Source organism: Heliangelus exortis, chromosome 2, assembly GCF_036169615.1.
Source record: "Heliangelus exortis chromosome 2, bHelExo1.hap1, whole genome shotgun sequence".
In the NCBI taxonomy this organism is placed as follows: domain Eukaryota; kingdom Metazoa; phylum Chordata; class Aves; order Apodiformes; family Trochilidae; genus Heliangelus; species Heliangelus exortis.
The window spans coordinates 81,863,152-81,878,472 of NC_092423.1; the positions used below are offsets into that span (position 1 = coordinate 81,863,152).

At 43.0% G+C, this 15,321-nt stretch overlaps 1 protein-coding gene across 9 annotated transcripts in view; it reads right to left on the reverse strand.

Annotated features, from left to right (window-relative positions):
* GRB10 (growth factor receptor bound protein 10) overlaps positions 1 to 15,321 on the reverse strand; it is a 144,412-nt gene that overhangs the window by 22,759 nt on the left and 106,332 nt on the right. For 8 of the 9 annotated variants that reach the window (XR_011724413.1, XR_011724412.1, XR_011724414.1 and 5 more), the window contains one exon: positions 3,134 to 3,290. Coding sequence is in view for 6 of the 9 variants with exons in the window: in XM_071736744.1 (XP_071592845.1) it covers positions 3,134 to 3,290 (157 nt within the window). In the remaining 3 variants the exon portion in view is untranslated. Of the gene's footprint in view, positions 1 to 3,133; positions 3,291 to 4,152; positions 4,492 to 15,321 lie in introns of those variants that run through there. The other variant, XM_071736743.1, reaches the window with a different exon arrangement.

Below are 15,321 nucleotides of genomic sequence, written 5' to 3' on the forward strand. Positions count from 1 at the left end.
CTCAGTCTCCATCCTAAATTGATAATAGCTAAGCATGGAGTAAGACACAGGGAGAATAATACATTTGAAAAGCACGTGTATTACTAGTTGCCAGTGAAATGATGGGACCAATTCAAGTTTCAGACTGCTTAAATCTTGACCACAAAGTGTTCCAGATACTAGCAGTACAATGTAGCAGGAACCATTTCCACATGTCACATGGAAGCATGTAGATGGTAAATTGTCTTACCATTGTGTTCATGAGTACACAAACACTTGATGCAGTCCAATAGCTCAAGTTATTTTCAGGCAGGGGTGTGCTTGAATATACGTGCAAAGTAAGCAGTCAGGTGATAGTTCCTTAACAACTGGGACCCATAAGATCACCACAGTGATCAACAGACAGCTGGCTTCAAAAATTTGCTCTTGTCCTCAGACTGCCCAATAGTAAAAAGATGAACCAGGGTGACAGAGCACTGGCACAGGCTGCCCAGGGAGGCTGTGGGGTCTCTTTCTCTGGAGACATTCAAACCCTGTCTGGATGTGTTCCTATACAACCTGCTGTAGGTGACCCTGCTCTGGCAGAGGGTTGGACTACATGATCTTCTGAGGTCCCTTCCAACCCCTAACTTTCTGTGATTTCTGTGATACTGTGAACTGGTTCTGCAAACTAAGCTCTTCGGGAAACAAATGTTAAGCAAGACCAGGGGGCAAAAAAATAAAGAAGATAGTAAACTTATTGAAAGAACTCGCCTCTTTTAGTGGGCTTCAAGATAACCACATACAGCATTAAGTCAAGCAAGGATGTCTTGAGTAAGTAGTGTCTTCTGAAAACACAGAATTCTCACTGCTCTTAAACCATATATCTCCTTCCACACTAAGTGTCTGTTCATCATTGTTTCATACTTAGATTAGCAACCTTATTGCTAGAGGGCAAAATATGGAACATCAGACACCTGATAATAACTTCACCTAAGGTGCAGGCAGATTACTACCTTGATCTGACAAGTCTCTGAAACACAGGGAATCACTTAAGCTGCTGAGAAGCTATAAATAAGCAGATATGTAACAAAACATAACAAAAAAAAATCAAACTGCAAGCAGAACTGGGTAGGAACATAGAAGCTGGTATTTAAAGTTTATTGAATATGTCACAGTGTATACTGTGGTCACCAAAAAAGACAAATTGGATGCTGTTGTCTCCCATTAAATGAACTCCTTTATTCCCTTTTCTGTCCACACCCTTTCAAATTTGTGAAATCTGTATCATTACATCTTTTTTGACGCTTTCAATACGTCTTTCTTTGTCTGTTCACTTTGCACCCTGAAAGGCTGCATTACTTTTCACACAGATCCACTGTGTGGCCTACAGAGGAAAGCTCTAGAGCAGACCCTACAGAACAAAGTGGGGTGGCTGCTGAAGCCCCAACCTGCACACCCCACTTCTCTGGGACAGCCTGGGCCCCACTTTGTGCTTCACTGAGAAACAGAGGTCCAAGGCAGGCATGTCCCCATGTATATAAATGCAGCCCGATAAGTATCTTGCTCTTTTCCCATCATTGTTAATTACCAAGTTATTTGTGTGTAAACAGAAGCTTTTGATTTCCTAATCAGCCTCCTGCCCGATTCATTCAGAGATGTCACACACCAGAGTTTGACAGCACAATTAGTCACCATGGAAGCTATTGTGATGTCACAAACACTGAATTGTGGCATCATTGAATGAATCTGGCAGGAGAAGGATGTTGGTTACAAAGGAGAAGGCTTCTGTTTACACAATACCTTGGTAATCAGCAGTGATGGGAAAGAGAATATAGAAAAAGAGAGCCTGGTAGTTTAATGAGCACTGATAAAACTGAAAATTTGTAAAGGTTGTTAGAAGCACACATGTGGCATATTAAGCTAGAGAGATAAGAATTCTGTAATTTATACCTTAATTCTTCACCTTGTCCTACATCCCCAGAACTGTAAGTATACCACAGACATACAGAAACGTGAGTTTCATGTTTTTCACATATTTCTGTATTAGAAAAGATGCCAAATAAAAACATTAAATAATCGGGATATTCTGTGATTTTTTTTTAAAGTGCTATTCTGTGGAGCAGAGAATTTATCTGTGTTTAACAGCATCGGTTTAGGACATTACATCTCTAGCAAATTGTTTCCTTTATTTATTTGTAAGGGTTCTGCACTACGTTTTCAGACGTAAAAAATATGTTAGCTACAGACAGCATTCACAATTTCAGTGCGGGTGATTGCAGCTTGTGATTTGTCTTCCTCTATTTTCTAGAAAAAATTCCCTGTGAAGTATATTGACTAATACTCCAAATGCTACTTTCTGCAGCATTCTTGTATACCACATGGAATTATAGATAGCGTATCTGAGCAATATGCAGTTGCAAGCTGCACAGCAGAACCCTGCAACTACTCTGCCACAAAATAACATGAAAAGCAAGACTGAATTAACACTGAGATCCTTTCAGGTACTGTAATTAAGCCAGTTCGTGGTGTTATTTAATTTCCCACCGTTCTTCCTCTTGCTGCCTTCTTGAAACTGTAACCATGACACCTTAATTTCAATCAGGTGGAGGAGCTGCTGCCTGGAGAGTAGATGCCACTGCTGGTCCAGCAATTGCCAGTGGATTTGCGGGTGGTGCCACCATTTTTTCCCTGCCTGAAGTCAAGTTTATCCGACCCCCTCCCCCACCTCAGCATGTCTAGCTTTCATAAGCATTACTGTAGGTATGTAAGGCTGACTCTGTTCTCCCAGGTCTTCCAGCTGGTGATGAGCTGAGCTGTTTCACAGGACTGGTACTCTATAAGGATCAAGCTTAATTTGCCTAAGCTGGTTATTTGCAATAGCTTCAGACACAGCAAGGTAGCAACAGAGCGCTGGCATGAAGAGCAGACAATTGTGTTTCTTTTTCACAGTAAAAAAAAACCAACAACAGGGTGGGACATAAGAGAAGGACTTCAAGTGGCTTAAATGCTTAATACATCAAATTGTAATACACAAAAAGCACATATGTGACTTCAGCTAGTTGTACAAATAAAAGCAGTGAAAAGAAAATGTTTCGTCTGGAAGTACATAAATATGAATTACATATATTTTATGTTCCCAGGTAACCATGCCACCCCTTTGACCATTCCCTACCTAATCCTAGGTGAGGGTGATGCTCCACTAGAGTCCAGCTGTTATCATCCACACAATGACTTTTGTAAACGAGCAGCTGACAGAGGTCCCTGGCTGTCATGTCTGCTAGAATCTCGACCACTTTGCTTGTTCCATCTTCACTAAAGACTTTTACATCCTGCAACACAAAGGGTACACTTACAGATCAACAGCTCTGAACATAGGCAAACCACACAGCTACCCATAGAAAAGCATCCTGTTGGTGTGAGGGTTCCAAGCACCTTGGCAGCCAGGACAGATGACATGGATGATTCACTTTATAACACTTTTTCCGGATGCCCCTTTGCCCTAATTCCCCTCCCCCCTCCCCAACACTGCCCTGCACTAAACAAAGATTCAGCATGGTTAATATGACCACATACCTAGAAAAATTGAGAGAGCAGGTTCGGTATAAAGCTGTGTTAAGGTAAGCAAACATGAAACAGTTATCAAGAGAGTACTTCGGCAACAGTGGGTAGGAGAAATTACATCCAGTCAAACACACACAATTTTCTTTTCGATCCTGTCAGAGGCCTCCAAACATGAACAGAGGAGCAGGCCAAGACCCCGAAGATTAAAAATGGCTCTCTTGTTCCCCACTAACTTTTGACTGTGTCGCTGGGGGAAGTCCCACTTGCAGTTTGCCGGCGGATCAATTAGCCAGCACAGTCCACACATTTCTCTCCCTGCCCCTACTTCTGTTTTGATCCCAGCCTGAAAGTAGTTCAAAACTGAATGCGCATACGCTGCACATCCTAAATATTAATGGAGATGAGAGAACAAGTCAGGAACCTTCTCCCCACCTCCTGAATTATACAGATGCTTTGCTCTTTGCATTGTTCTCCTCAAGCGAGAGACACTTGCCGCAAAATTATTTCTCCGGGGCGAACGTGCACGTCCGAGATTTAAATCAACTCCGCGTTCAAAACGCTCCGCATCCTAGCAGGAGAGGGCGAATCTAACAAAAACCTGGAGGGTAATTTGATATGGAAAAATCTTACCTCAACAGCACGTAAAAGGCAGCAGTCGGAAGAACAAGATGGCATTTTAAATAGAGATTGCCTCTTGAGAGAGAGTTTGCTCTCTGCCTCCGCCGACCCTTTGTAGCCTATGGCAGGGCGCCCGGGGTGCCGGCACCGTACCTGTCACGTAGCCCCTGCTATGGGCACTGTTTCTGGGGAGGGAAACAACTCTGCCCGAGCTCCACTCAAAGGGTTACACGCAATCTTTGCGGTAGTGAATCAAACCACACTGTGTAGACCAATCCTAGCCCTCCCTCCGACTGATGTAATCATTTCCCACACACTATCAGACTTCCAAATTATTCCCGCCCCCCCCCCACCCCCCACCAAAAAAAAAAAAAAAAAAAAAAGGGGGGGGGGGGGGGGGGAGAAGAAAAAAGGAAGAAAAAAGAATTACAAAGGAAATATGGTTTTATGACCACCCAGGGACATTTCAGAACCCCCCCACCCGGCAGCCCCGGGAGTTGAGGCTGGGGGGAAGCCGAACCCCCTCGATCGGAGGCTCGGGAGCTGCCCGCAGCCCGGCCTGGCAGCGCCTGATGTCATCTGCCTGCAACTTAAGCACTTGAACTTCTCCTCCCGCCGCTCCCCGCCGGGCCGGGCCGAGCCGAGCCGGTCCCAAAGCCGGCTCCGCTTGCGGGCCCAAGACCGGGGCGAGGGGGCGGCGGCAGCGCTGCGTGCCGGCGGCGGCCACCGCCTCCTCCCTCCCTCCCTCCCTCCCTCCCTCCCTCCCTCCCTCCCTCCCTCCCTCCCTCCCTCCCTCCCTCCCTCCCTCCCTCCCTCCCTCCCTCCCTCCCTCCCTCCCTCCCTCCCTCCCTCCCTCCCTCCCTCCCTCCCTCCCTCTCCGCCGGCTACGGACAAATTCAAGCCCAGTGAGGGAGGAGTTAAAGCCTCATCCAGCCCAAGTGACTCAAACCCGCGCGTTCAGGAAACGGCTTCATCTGACAGCAGGGATGAGCCAGCTCTTTCAGAAGTAGGCTCAGGAGGAGAGAGGAGAGAAGAGGGAGAGAGGGGAATCCCGGTTGCTGTAGCTCTGGGAAAGGTATTCATGCTGTACAATGTTACAGCTGCACTCCCGCTCCTGACAACACTTCACCAAGTCAGAAGCATCCTCACAGGCACAGAAATTGGCTGGAGACGGGAGGCGAGGGGGGGGGAGGGGTTGTCCTGTGAGTCTATTTTCTGGAATTAACACCCATTTTACAGCACAGCAGCGCATTCTGTCGGCGCTCAAAGCCGAGGCAGGGAGCCCGGGGAGCAGAGGGACGGGGAGACCGAGCAGACACCCCACAGACACCGCAGCGCTGGGGTCTGTGCGGGGCAGGGGGGGGGGGCACAGCTCTCGCCTTCCCTCCCCCTACACACAAGCACACCGAAAAGCTAGTACTCAACACCACCGAAATTGTTCTTGTATTTGTTTTGGGCTTATTAGCGAATGGGAAGGGACTAATAATACCCGCTTGAAGAGGGCTTGGGTTTTTTTCCCCACTTTTTATGGCAACAGATTGGAAAGGAATGACACAACCGAAAAAGTGGTGCTGAAAAGAATTCTCTACTTTCGGCTCACTCTGTGCACCTAGCTCCACTTTCTGTGCTGAAACTAAACTATTTCGGATAGACTGATTTCCTGCCTCAGGAACCAAGCTGGTGACATCATTCATTCATTCATTAGTCACCGGGAAGCACAGCCCTGCACTCTCTTGCCTCAGCCTTTGCCCGGGAGCTTATACCAGGCATCCGCTAGCGGAATCACCCCTTTTGCCACACCTGGAGCACAGAACTGCCTCTTTTCCTTCCCTGCATTTTTGCCGGGAAGAAGGCAGCAACATAGGGCAGGCTGCATCTGATCCTTGTCGCTGCCAGATCCCAGAAGACAGGGAAAGCTGTTCTGACGAGGGTGCCTCCCAAGTCCTTGCAGTTGAAAAAGAGAGAGCCCTACCAACCCACCAGCAACACACTTCTTGCTGCTCCAAAGGACAGGAAGACTTAATGGAGTATGGCCACTGGAAGGAAGCTGCAGCTGGTTTTTATGCTTGTTCATGCCGTACACCCTCAGTATAAAGCAAAGGGGTCACGGGCATGTGTCCTGCTCTCTCCCTCCTCACCCAGGGTTTGAGCCTTTGCCACCAGCACCACAAGGCATGTACAGGGCACACATCAGCTGCTGCTCAGTGTGCCACTCGCCTGCAATGCCAGGTTCCCTCCTCAGGCCAGCCAGGCCCCACAGGCAGCATCTCGCTATTCCTGTGGCTGTGGGGGCTGCCTTACAAATGTGGGCATGTTCCTACACAGGGCTGGTCAGCTATGGGGTGTGTGTGTGTATATGTTAAATTATTATATGTTAATTATATTATATGTTAAATTATTATATGTTAAATGCCTTTAAAGCAGAGACTGGCATGCAGCGGGTGGACGGCGTACACGCGGTAATGAGCAAATTAACCTCACTGACTATTAATAGTGCTCTGTTTGCTATCAAGGACAGCACAAGGCCGTGTATCACCACTGACATCATGGATATAGAAGACTGCACCAGGAAGGTATGTGATGGCCTTAGCTGAACCCTGCCCTAGAGGACAGGAGAGAGGCAGAGGTGAGACAGAATGCCATGCCCCAGGAAAGGAAGAGCGCAATGGTCCCTAAGAGGTAAGGGGATTTTATGGCCCCACACAATGCTGCAGTATTGGCACGTAACCACAAGCATGAAACAAAAAGCTTTAGCTCAAACTTTGACAGTTTCAGTGACAGAAGAGGCAGATAAGAATATTCCTGTAACACAAAGAAGACAATTTGAAGTCAATTGGTCAAATCCAACTCTCTCACATTTCCTTTTTTTTTTCTCTTCTTTTTTCAAGGAAACACCTCCTACTTTAAAACGTTAAGGGCTCCCTATCCTTCCAGCAGGAACACTGTCTCACTTGCAGAACTGATTTAGAGCTTATAATCTACAAAGAAAAATGAAGCAGAATTTATTCTGAATAAAATACTCCAATAATGAAACCACTTAGCCTGAAGAGAGGTTCAGGAAGTTAGCCTGACACTTTTGCCCTGCATCCCTCCAAGAAATGCAGTGAAATGCAACAGCAGACTGCCTGCAACAGTGATTTACAAAAGGCCCTAATTACGTCAGCAGCACAAGGCACCTTCTATTCAAAATTAAGGTTAAGAATGCTAAGCCAAACAGAGCACTATATTGGCTGAACATTCAGTGCTTTACAGTGCAAAGGAGCAGATAACAGACTGCACCATTGTTCTGCAAAGAATTCTTCCTCTAAGCTTTTTTTTTGTTTTCTTTTTTCTTTTTTTTTTCTTTATTGAAAGACAGAAAGACTTAAAAATTAAAAAGAACATTAATATTCATCACTTCAGTGGTTTCACATAATGGGTCACGTATATTGAGTACCATCATGGCTGTTTCATCTTCCAGCCTTAGTTCCTCAGCCTCACTGCTATATCTTGTGTGCATGAAGTATTGCAAACATTACTAGCAATGAGGACAAAAAAATAATCCAGCCATGTCACAACATGCTGTTTTTTCTTTTTCTTCGAGAGAAAACCTACAAATAGATACAATTATTATTTTTTAAAATCATGCTTTTAAATGATGCTATGTTGAAAATGTTCAGCATCAAACAAATGCAAATTTGCATTCTAAACTCTAAACATAATCATGGTGTAATTTATATCAGTGCAAACTAACCTTTGTTATCCTGGATTATGACTCCAAACTAAATATGAGTTACCAGAAGGCCCTCAAATCTAATAATAAAAGGTTTCAGTACACTAGTTCAGTACACTTCAAGAGTTTCCCTTTATAAGAGATGAAGATCAGAGACATTGCAGAAAGCCATTAAGGTACACTGAAAAGTCATTACCATGAGCTGTACAAACTGAAAATCAGTCCAGCAAGTTTGGACTTTCATCCCCTGATTTCACTCTCAAGACTGTTCAGACATGAGAACCATACCATCAGTGAGGTAAGCTGAAAGAAAACTGAACTGAAATGCACGTATCTTTGTGCACACAGAAGGAGCAATTTATTGCAGAAGGCACCTGTGTACCAGACAGGTACTCACTGTTTTCACTGGAACTGTTTTAATGAGATCATTTTTTTGCAAAAGCTTTCTATACTCAAAGCTCATAGGTTCACAAAAGCAGTCACTGGAGGAATGAGAAAGCTTTCAATTAGGGTCAGTCATCTCAAAGCTGCTGAAGACTCAAGCTCTGCGTGCACATTACTCTTGAACTGCTATTTGCCTAGCTGAAGAGGTAAGGAAAAAAAAAAAAAAAAAAAAAAAGGTTTTGCTTCCAGAAGTTGCAAATCTTTGATAAAGAAAAGCCTCTAAGCATGCTCTGTGAACACCTGACAGGCAAGCACCAGCCAGGTACCCCTTACTTGCCAGCAGCACTAAGGCAGCTTTATAGGACACAAGAATTTCAAGTGCTGTGATGAAATAAATATATAGGTCAACCCCATGGCTCTTTTTGCCTCCTCTGTTGCACAGCTTGTGCAGCAAAAAAAGCCCTTGAGATGAACAGCAGCAGCAATACATTGCAGATAGTCTCACTTACGTACAAGGTATCAGTGCTTCCTTAGAAAAACAACTGAGAGTTATTTGATCATTGCTTTTTTCCCCTACACATAAACATAAAAAACCTAGGAAATGCTGAGGTTAAGGTTCTCATAGCAACATTAACTCTCTCCTTTGGCATATACTATATTTAGGTACGCATTTAAAAGCTTATGAACAACAGTGGAGAACAACTGTTGTAATATCAAGATCTTAGCCTTCACATTCAGAACAGCAATCCTAATTAAAAAATAAAAAGGGGACTTAAACTGGCAATGTTAAAAAACCTTGATTCTGTTCCTCTTTGCTGGGCTATTGAATTTTACACCCATTTCTGAGAGTCAGAGGAATGACTTCACTTGAAGGGAAATCCCAGTATAATCACATGTTCAGTGGTCATCAAACCTCAACACTAAAGGCATGAACTCTTTGAGGGTTGTACCAGTGAGACAAGTTTTGGGAATCACAGCAGCGAGGGCAGAGAAGGGCAGCGCAGAATCAGCGCCAGGTTCAAGTCAGCATCTATATTTGGAGGGTTCGTAGTAACGCCAAGGCCCACGTTCAGTCCAGGTAATTTTAGAGAGTTAAATTCCTTCTGAAGCTAAGGGAGAGAGATGGGGTAACTTAAGATCTAAAACACATGCTAAAGGCATTTGTGTCTCTCTGCTAGCTGCAGAGGAAATCTAGGCTCCTGACTCTGGGCTTCAACTGGATGCCATAAGCTATATTGGCTGAATTCAGATGCTGTGACTAATCAAGCAAACATGTCTCTCTGCACTATTGGCATAATTACACACTGCAATTGTTGACATTTGAGCTTAAAAAAAAAATAAGCAAAGTGTGTAATGTTGCATATACACAAGGCACATTTACAGGAACATATAAGAGCGCATTTGGGGTACTATTAAAATTTAAAACCAAATATTTTAAAAACAAGCCAAAGCTTTACTTCCTCTCATTCAAAAGGCATGTGAAAATAGCTATTTGTTATTGAGACACCAGATTAAGTCTATATTCATTATCTACTGTATAAAAAATTGAAATACTAATGCCCTCTGTGTAGGTTTAGGCATGTACAGAAACTGAATCAAAGCTCCTTCAAAAATCTCAGCTGTTTTACATACAAAGCTGTGAACTATGTGATGTACTTTTAAGAAAAGAATGTACAGAGCATGTTTTCAAGACAAAACCACTGCCTGCATGAAAGATTCTATTCCGATGTGCGCACATATACTTAGAGGCCGAAGGTCTGGAAACCGTAAGTTGCTACCCTGTAATTTCCATATTTTACAAATAAATAGCAGAATGCAGTTTTAAGTGACACATACCTACATAAGGACAACACACTCATTTTGTGACAGTATCCCCAAAAGTTGTCTCACTCTTTCCCACTTTGGTTTAATACTCAAATGTCCTGATAAACCATTGACCTGCATGATATTGTCTCATCTTCCCACTTGATTACTTGTTTGCCTCTTATCTTTAGGAAAAGAAAGGAGAGAGACTAATTTTCAATCCTTTGAAGAGTAACAATAGGCCCTTCTGAGTTTTGATGAAGCTTCTGGGTATCTGTAGGATGCTGGTAGACAGAAAGCCTGGAAAGTAGTTTGGATTGGCTTTGACAATATCCATCCAGCACCAGTGGGAAGGCAGCCCAGCAACAGCCCGGTCACCCAGTCCAGAAATCTGAGGGTCCAGACTCTTCCTGTGGTCACAGCATTGACAGATTGCATTTTCTTTGTCGCCTGCATCCTCCTCCACCCACCATTTCCCATTTGTTTTAATTACACGTCTGTAAATTAGCTCCCTTCTTTCCACACAGCTCCTCCCAACAGCAATTGCTTTTCATGCAAAAATCCTTTCTAGTTTTGAGATCCTTTTATGTATGGGGAAAAAAAAGATAGTTACAGGCACTGTTACACTCCTTTGATTATGTAATGAAAGACATTAAGTGATGTTGCTGGCATTAACCTTTATCTTTCATATATTTTATTGTGCAATCTATCCCTAGACAGTTTGCAATCTTCCTCAGCTGTGCTTACAGAATGCATTATTTATTGTCTGAATTTGCTCCAAGATAAAGGTTTAGTAGAAAAGTTCTTGCAAACACAATTTAAGTCAGTAACAACCCAAGAAAGGGTAATACAAAGAAAAAAACATAATAATCTCTTGATTAAAATTCTTAACTAACCAAGCTATTTACAGAGTATTTTAAATTGTTTTGCCATTACAAATTGCTCTGTAAAAAAGGAATTATTACCACATTTTCCTTGCTGCACAGGCTTTCAACCACAAGAACCACATTAATTTGAAGCTTGGCAGACAGCACAACAAGGCTCCAGGGAGCAGCTTCCCATAGGACTTAGAAAAATGGTACAGATCCCGAAGGCTTGGATGGCTCCTCCTTTCCCAGTAGGACTCTGGGACAACTGGAGCTGAGGCACTTGCTCTCTGAGTGCCCAGGCCACCAAAAGCCATTTCAGCATGGGGTCTGGCAACATACAACTGGCTTCTCACTTGAATTTACTGTTGTCCAAGAATGACTTCTACATGGGTAATTCTCAAAATTGCCCTTCCCTTGGACGTTTTTCTGAGGGCAAAGGAGCAGTGAGGTTGTAGAGCAGAAAAGAGCAACACCATTAAGGGCTGCATATACAGCCAGGCTTGGTTTCAGCCCTCCATTTCCATACACTGGTCCAGCCACATAGGGATCAGAGACCACTTCTGAAGATGTCTTTGGACACTGAGGATTGCTATCTGAAAATATGTACATTCTTAATGCATGGGAAAACCTTTGGGGCAGTGACTGTCTCATACCTGATACAATGGAACCTTGGGATTTTGACTGTGGTTGATACAATAACAGAAATAAAAAAAAAAAACAACCAACATAACAAGAGCCCAGCAATCAGGGACAATGCCAAAAGCTATATTTGGAATGTCCAGACATGACAAAACAGACACATTTTTTTAAGAACCTGTATTTACAAAATTTGTCTTTAACAACTGCAATCCAATTTACCTAGTCTGGTAGCAAAGGAATCTAAGCAGGAATAATATGCAGAGATGCATGGAAATTACAAACTTAGAATGCAGTACAGAGGAAGACAAAGATTTACCCTCTTCCCACTCCCATTTCTTCCTTCCTGCTCCCCCTCAAAATAAACACAAGGAGTGAAAAAGCCAAGGATTTAAGGACATACGAGTTTGATTCGCTGGTACTTGCAAGTGCACAGTTCCTAAGGTTTTCTTAGCAGCTCTGACAGCCAAAATAAATGTAAAATATTATTGAAAACAAGTGCATAGCTGAAGCCCCAGCTCCTAGATCTCAAAAGTCTTGCCGGAACTGGTAACAGCAGGATAAAACGAGTTTTCACAACATATACAGAGGTGCACTAGATTGGAAAAAAAAAAAATTAAAAAATCAATTATCTATCTTTACAGGAGCCCCTTTATTCCGTCCAAATCTGACATCCCAGACCAGGCAGTTACACTAAAGAAACTTTTAAAGAGAAACTCAACTTAATATACATAAGCTTGACCAGAGAAAAATCAAGTATGGTATATCACATGGAGATACTATATAGAACTACAACCAACCAAGCTGTGAAATACGAAGATGAGAGCAACTTAGGGCAGTGAAAAAGTAAAGGAAACTAATGGGGAAAAAAAAATAAAAGAAAAAGGAAAAACACAGAAAAAGACTCCTAACAAAGATTGGCTATAACCTCCAGGCACTCAAGGAATGACGGCCATTTAATGATGGGAACCTGAAGTATAAAAACTCTAGGAAATTCACAGCCTAACAGCCTCCATATGCTGAAAATCCCAAAAGCTCATGCACACCTTGGAAATATAAATTTCCTACACTCTGACAGCCATCAGTTGCAACTCACAATAGGTTTTCCCAACAGGGCTGAGTTCATCCTGCTCTGACAATGAGAGAGGGGTGCTTTGTAACGAGTGGGTGACAGGCTTAACTACAGCAGGCTGGCAAAGCATCCCTAATGCCCAGCCACTGTCAGCTGCCTCTTTGCTGTACAGTATTCAGCAATATTGCTTAACTTCCTGTCTCCCAAGCTACAGGCTCTGGAAGCTGGGGACTTCAAGCAGAGAGTATCAGCTAATTGTTGCTGCCTGCAACGTTCAGGATGTTTTATGGGTCAGTTTGTCACACACACACACACACACAATAAATGCTTTTAACAGAGCTGCTCACATCGGGAGGGTATTTCTGTGCAACTGTGTAAGCATCAATTGTGTGGCCAGAATTAACCCCCTGCAGATCTTAGCCTAGGGAAAGTCATGGCAGGGGGAGAAGAGGGCTCACAATATCCTCTTCTCAATGCACGTATCATTCCCTTTTTCAGAAATTGCTTTAAGGGGAAACTGCTTCGTAAAACTGCTCTGCTGTTTAATTTTGGGTAAATTTAGACATCGGAGGAATACAAGGATTGTTCCCCAATTCAAGACTGACATAGTAAAAGTTTCTCAGGCTGATGCAAAATCTGGGGTTATGTCATCATGACTAAGCTATTCTCTCTTGGATGCAGCTAGCCCCATGCAAATCTCACTCCCTTCCAACCTGCTAAGAATTACACATTTTTGTTGGGAAAAAAGTGAGATAAATATTGGAGAAAACCCAAACACAGCCATATAAGAGATTTATTAGCATACAGTATTTAACCACCCTGCATGACAACACCTATCATAGAGATCCAAGTTACCAAGAAATTTTTCACATCTCTCACTGCTCTCCTTCACTGCTGCACCCATCCATCCATGCATGCTACAGCAGGACCAATGCATAAGTTTTAATCCACAGCAAATGCCTCTGACTTATCTGCTCTGAGTTCTCTCTTCAGAGGTTGTTCCAGACCATTTTGCATACCCCTTCCCTCCTGGTAGGGGCACCACAAACAAAAAAACAAACACAAAAAATCCCCACACAACCCAACCCTTTGCTTAGCTTACAGGGACAAATTCCCTGCTGCCATGGTTACCACTCCAACTTCTCCTGTGGAACTAGAATTAAAAAAAAAAAAAAAAAAAAAAAAGACAACTTCCCTGAGAACAGACGGCTATATAACGTTAGTCCTCCCTCCCCTCACTCATCATTGTTAGCCACTAAATCGGGTACATCTGGCATATTTAATTTGGACTAAATAAAATGTCACTAATTAAAAAGATGCCGAACAAGCAATACATGACATTATAGAAACAGAGAGCTTAGTATCTGAACACAGCTTCCTAGGAATGGAAAGGATTCTGACAGCTTTTAAGAAAAGCTGAGAAACAAAGGCAAGAATAGTCCTCTATACAATCTTAGTCACAACAATGTCCTCTGGAAGCTCTCCTTTATCATCCAGGTGTCCTGAGGTTTCCAAGCACCAAGTCCTGGAGCAGCAGCAGCCCAAATGCATAGCAGTTAGCTCATTATAGCTGGTATTATTCAGCTGGAAGACTGCAGCCTTCATTCCAACTTTTTAAAAGGTTACTTTGCTAAAGCTACAACAAATAAAACATTGAGCAGACATGCACACAAGTTGCTTTAAAGGACCTGTGTCCATGTTGCTCTCTCAACAGTGACAGCCTCTCCTTTCTTGTGTTCTCCACACTGTTTCCAGCAGCCTAAACTGAAGCATCACACACGACTCCGTCCTTCTGCTCTTGTAACTCCTCTTCTTCACCTACCCCTGAAGATGTCAGATCTTTGCATCTCCCATTGCAGGTCACACCACAGAGATGTAAGCATTGCTTTCTACTGCTGACCAACACAGGTACCTGTTTGAAAGCAGCTCATCTTACCTTGACAGCAATGCACCCTCCTCCCGCAGCAATTCCCACCATACTCCTAGAGCAGGCTTTCACCTTCCTAGGTACCTCACTATCAGTATTCCACTGACACTTACCAAAAAGATTTCAGTGCAAAGCTTCACTGAATCATACAAAACTCATTTCACAGCTCTTAAATGTTTTCCATCATCTTTCCTGCCAACTTTTGTTGTTTCCTGGCAATCTTTTGTTCTGAAGCTGTACTACCCCTTATGATTAGTTGTAAAAGCATTTAACTGATTTGATTTTTTGTGCTTCCAAGGCTAAGGATTTCCCATGAGACCAGATCATCTCCTAAAGTGCTCTGGTCCAGGTTCTCAGTATTTATAAGCCATATGACTGCCTTCTCTCTATTTTTGCTGATGTCTGAAGCAGAACAAATATTTAGATATACTTTGATTGCCATTGCTTAATTACACAACCATTGGGAATCAAATAAGATTTGAGCATGCAAGATAGGAATCCCCCCCATCCAGTAAATTTTTACAGGTTTTTTACAAGATTTTTCAAGTGGGTTACATTGATAATGCATATCATTGATAATGCATATCATAATACATTGATTATGCATTGATAATGTTGGCACACACTAGGAAAGTGAAAAGATTGCTCTTCTTAGAAACTCAGCAATTCGAAATGAATTAACAGTGAGCTTCATCCTCATAATTCCAAACTTTAATATTAAAGACACAATACAGAGATTATCTCAAAATCATCATGCCTCTGAAGTATCACAGGATCA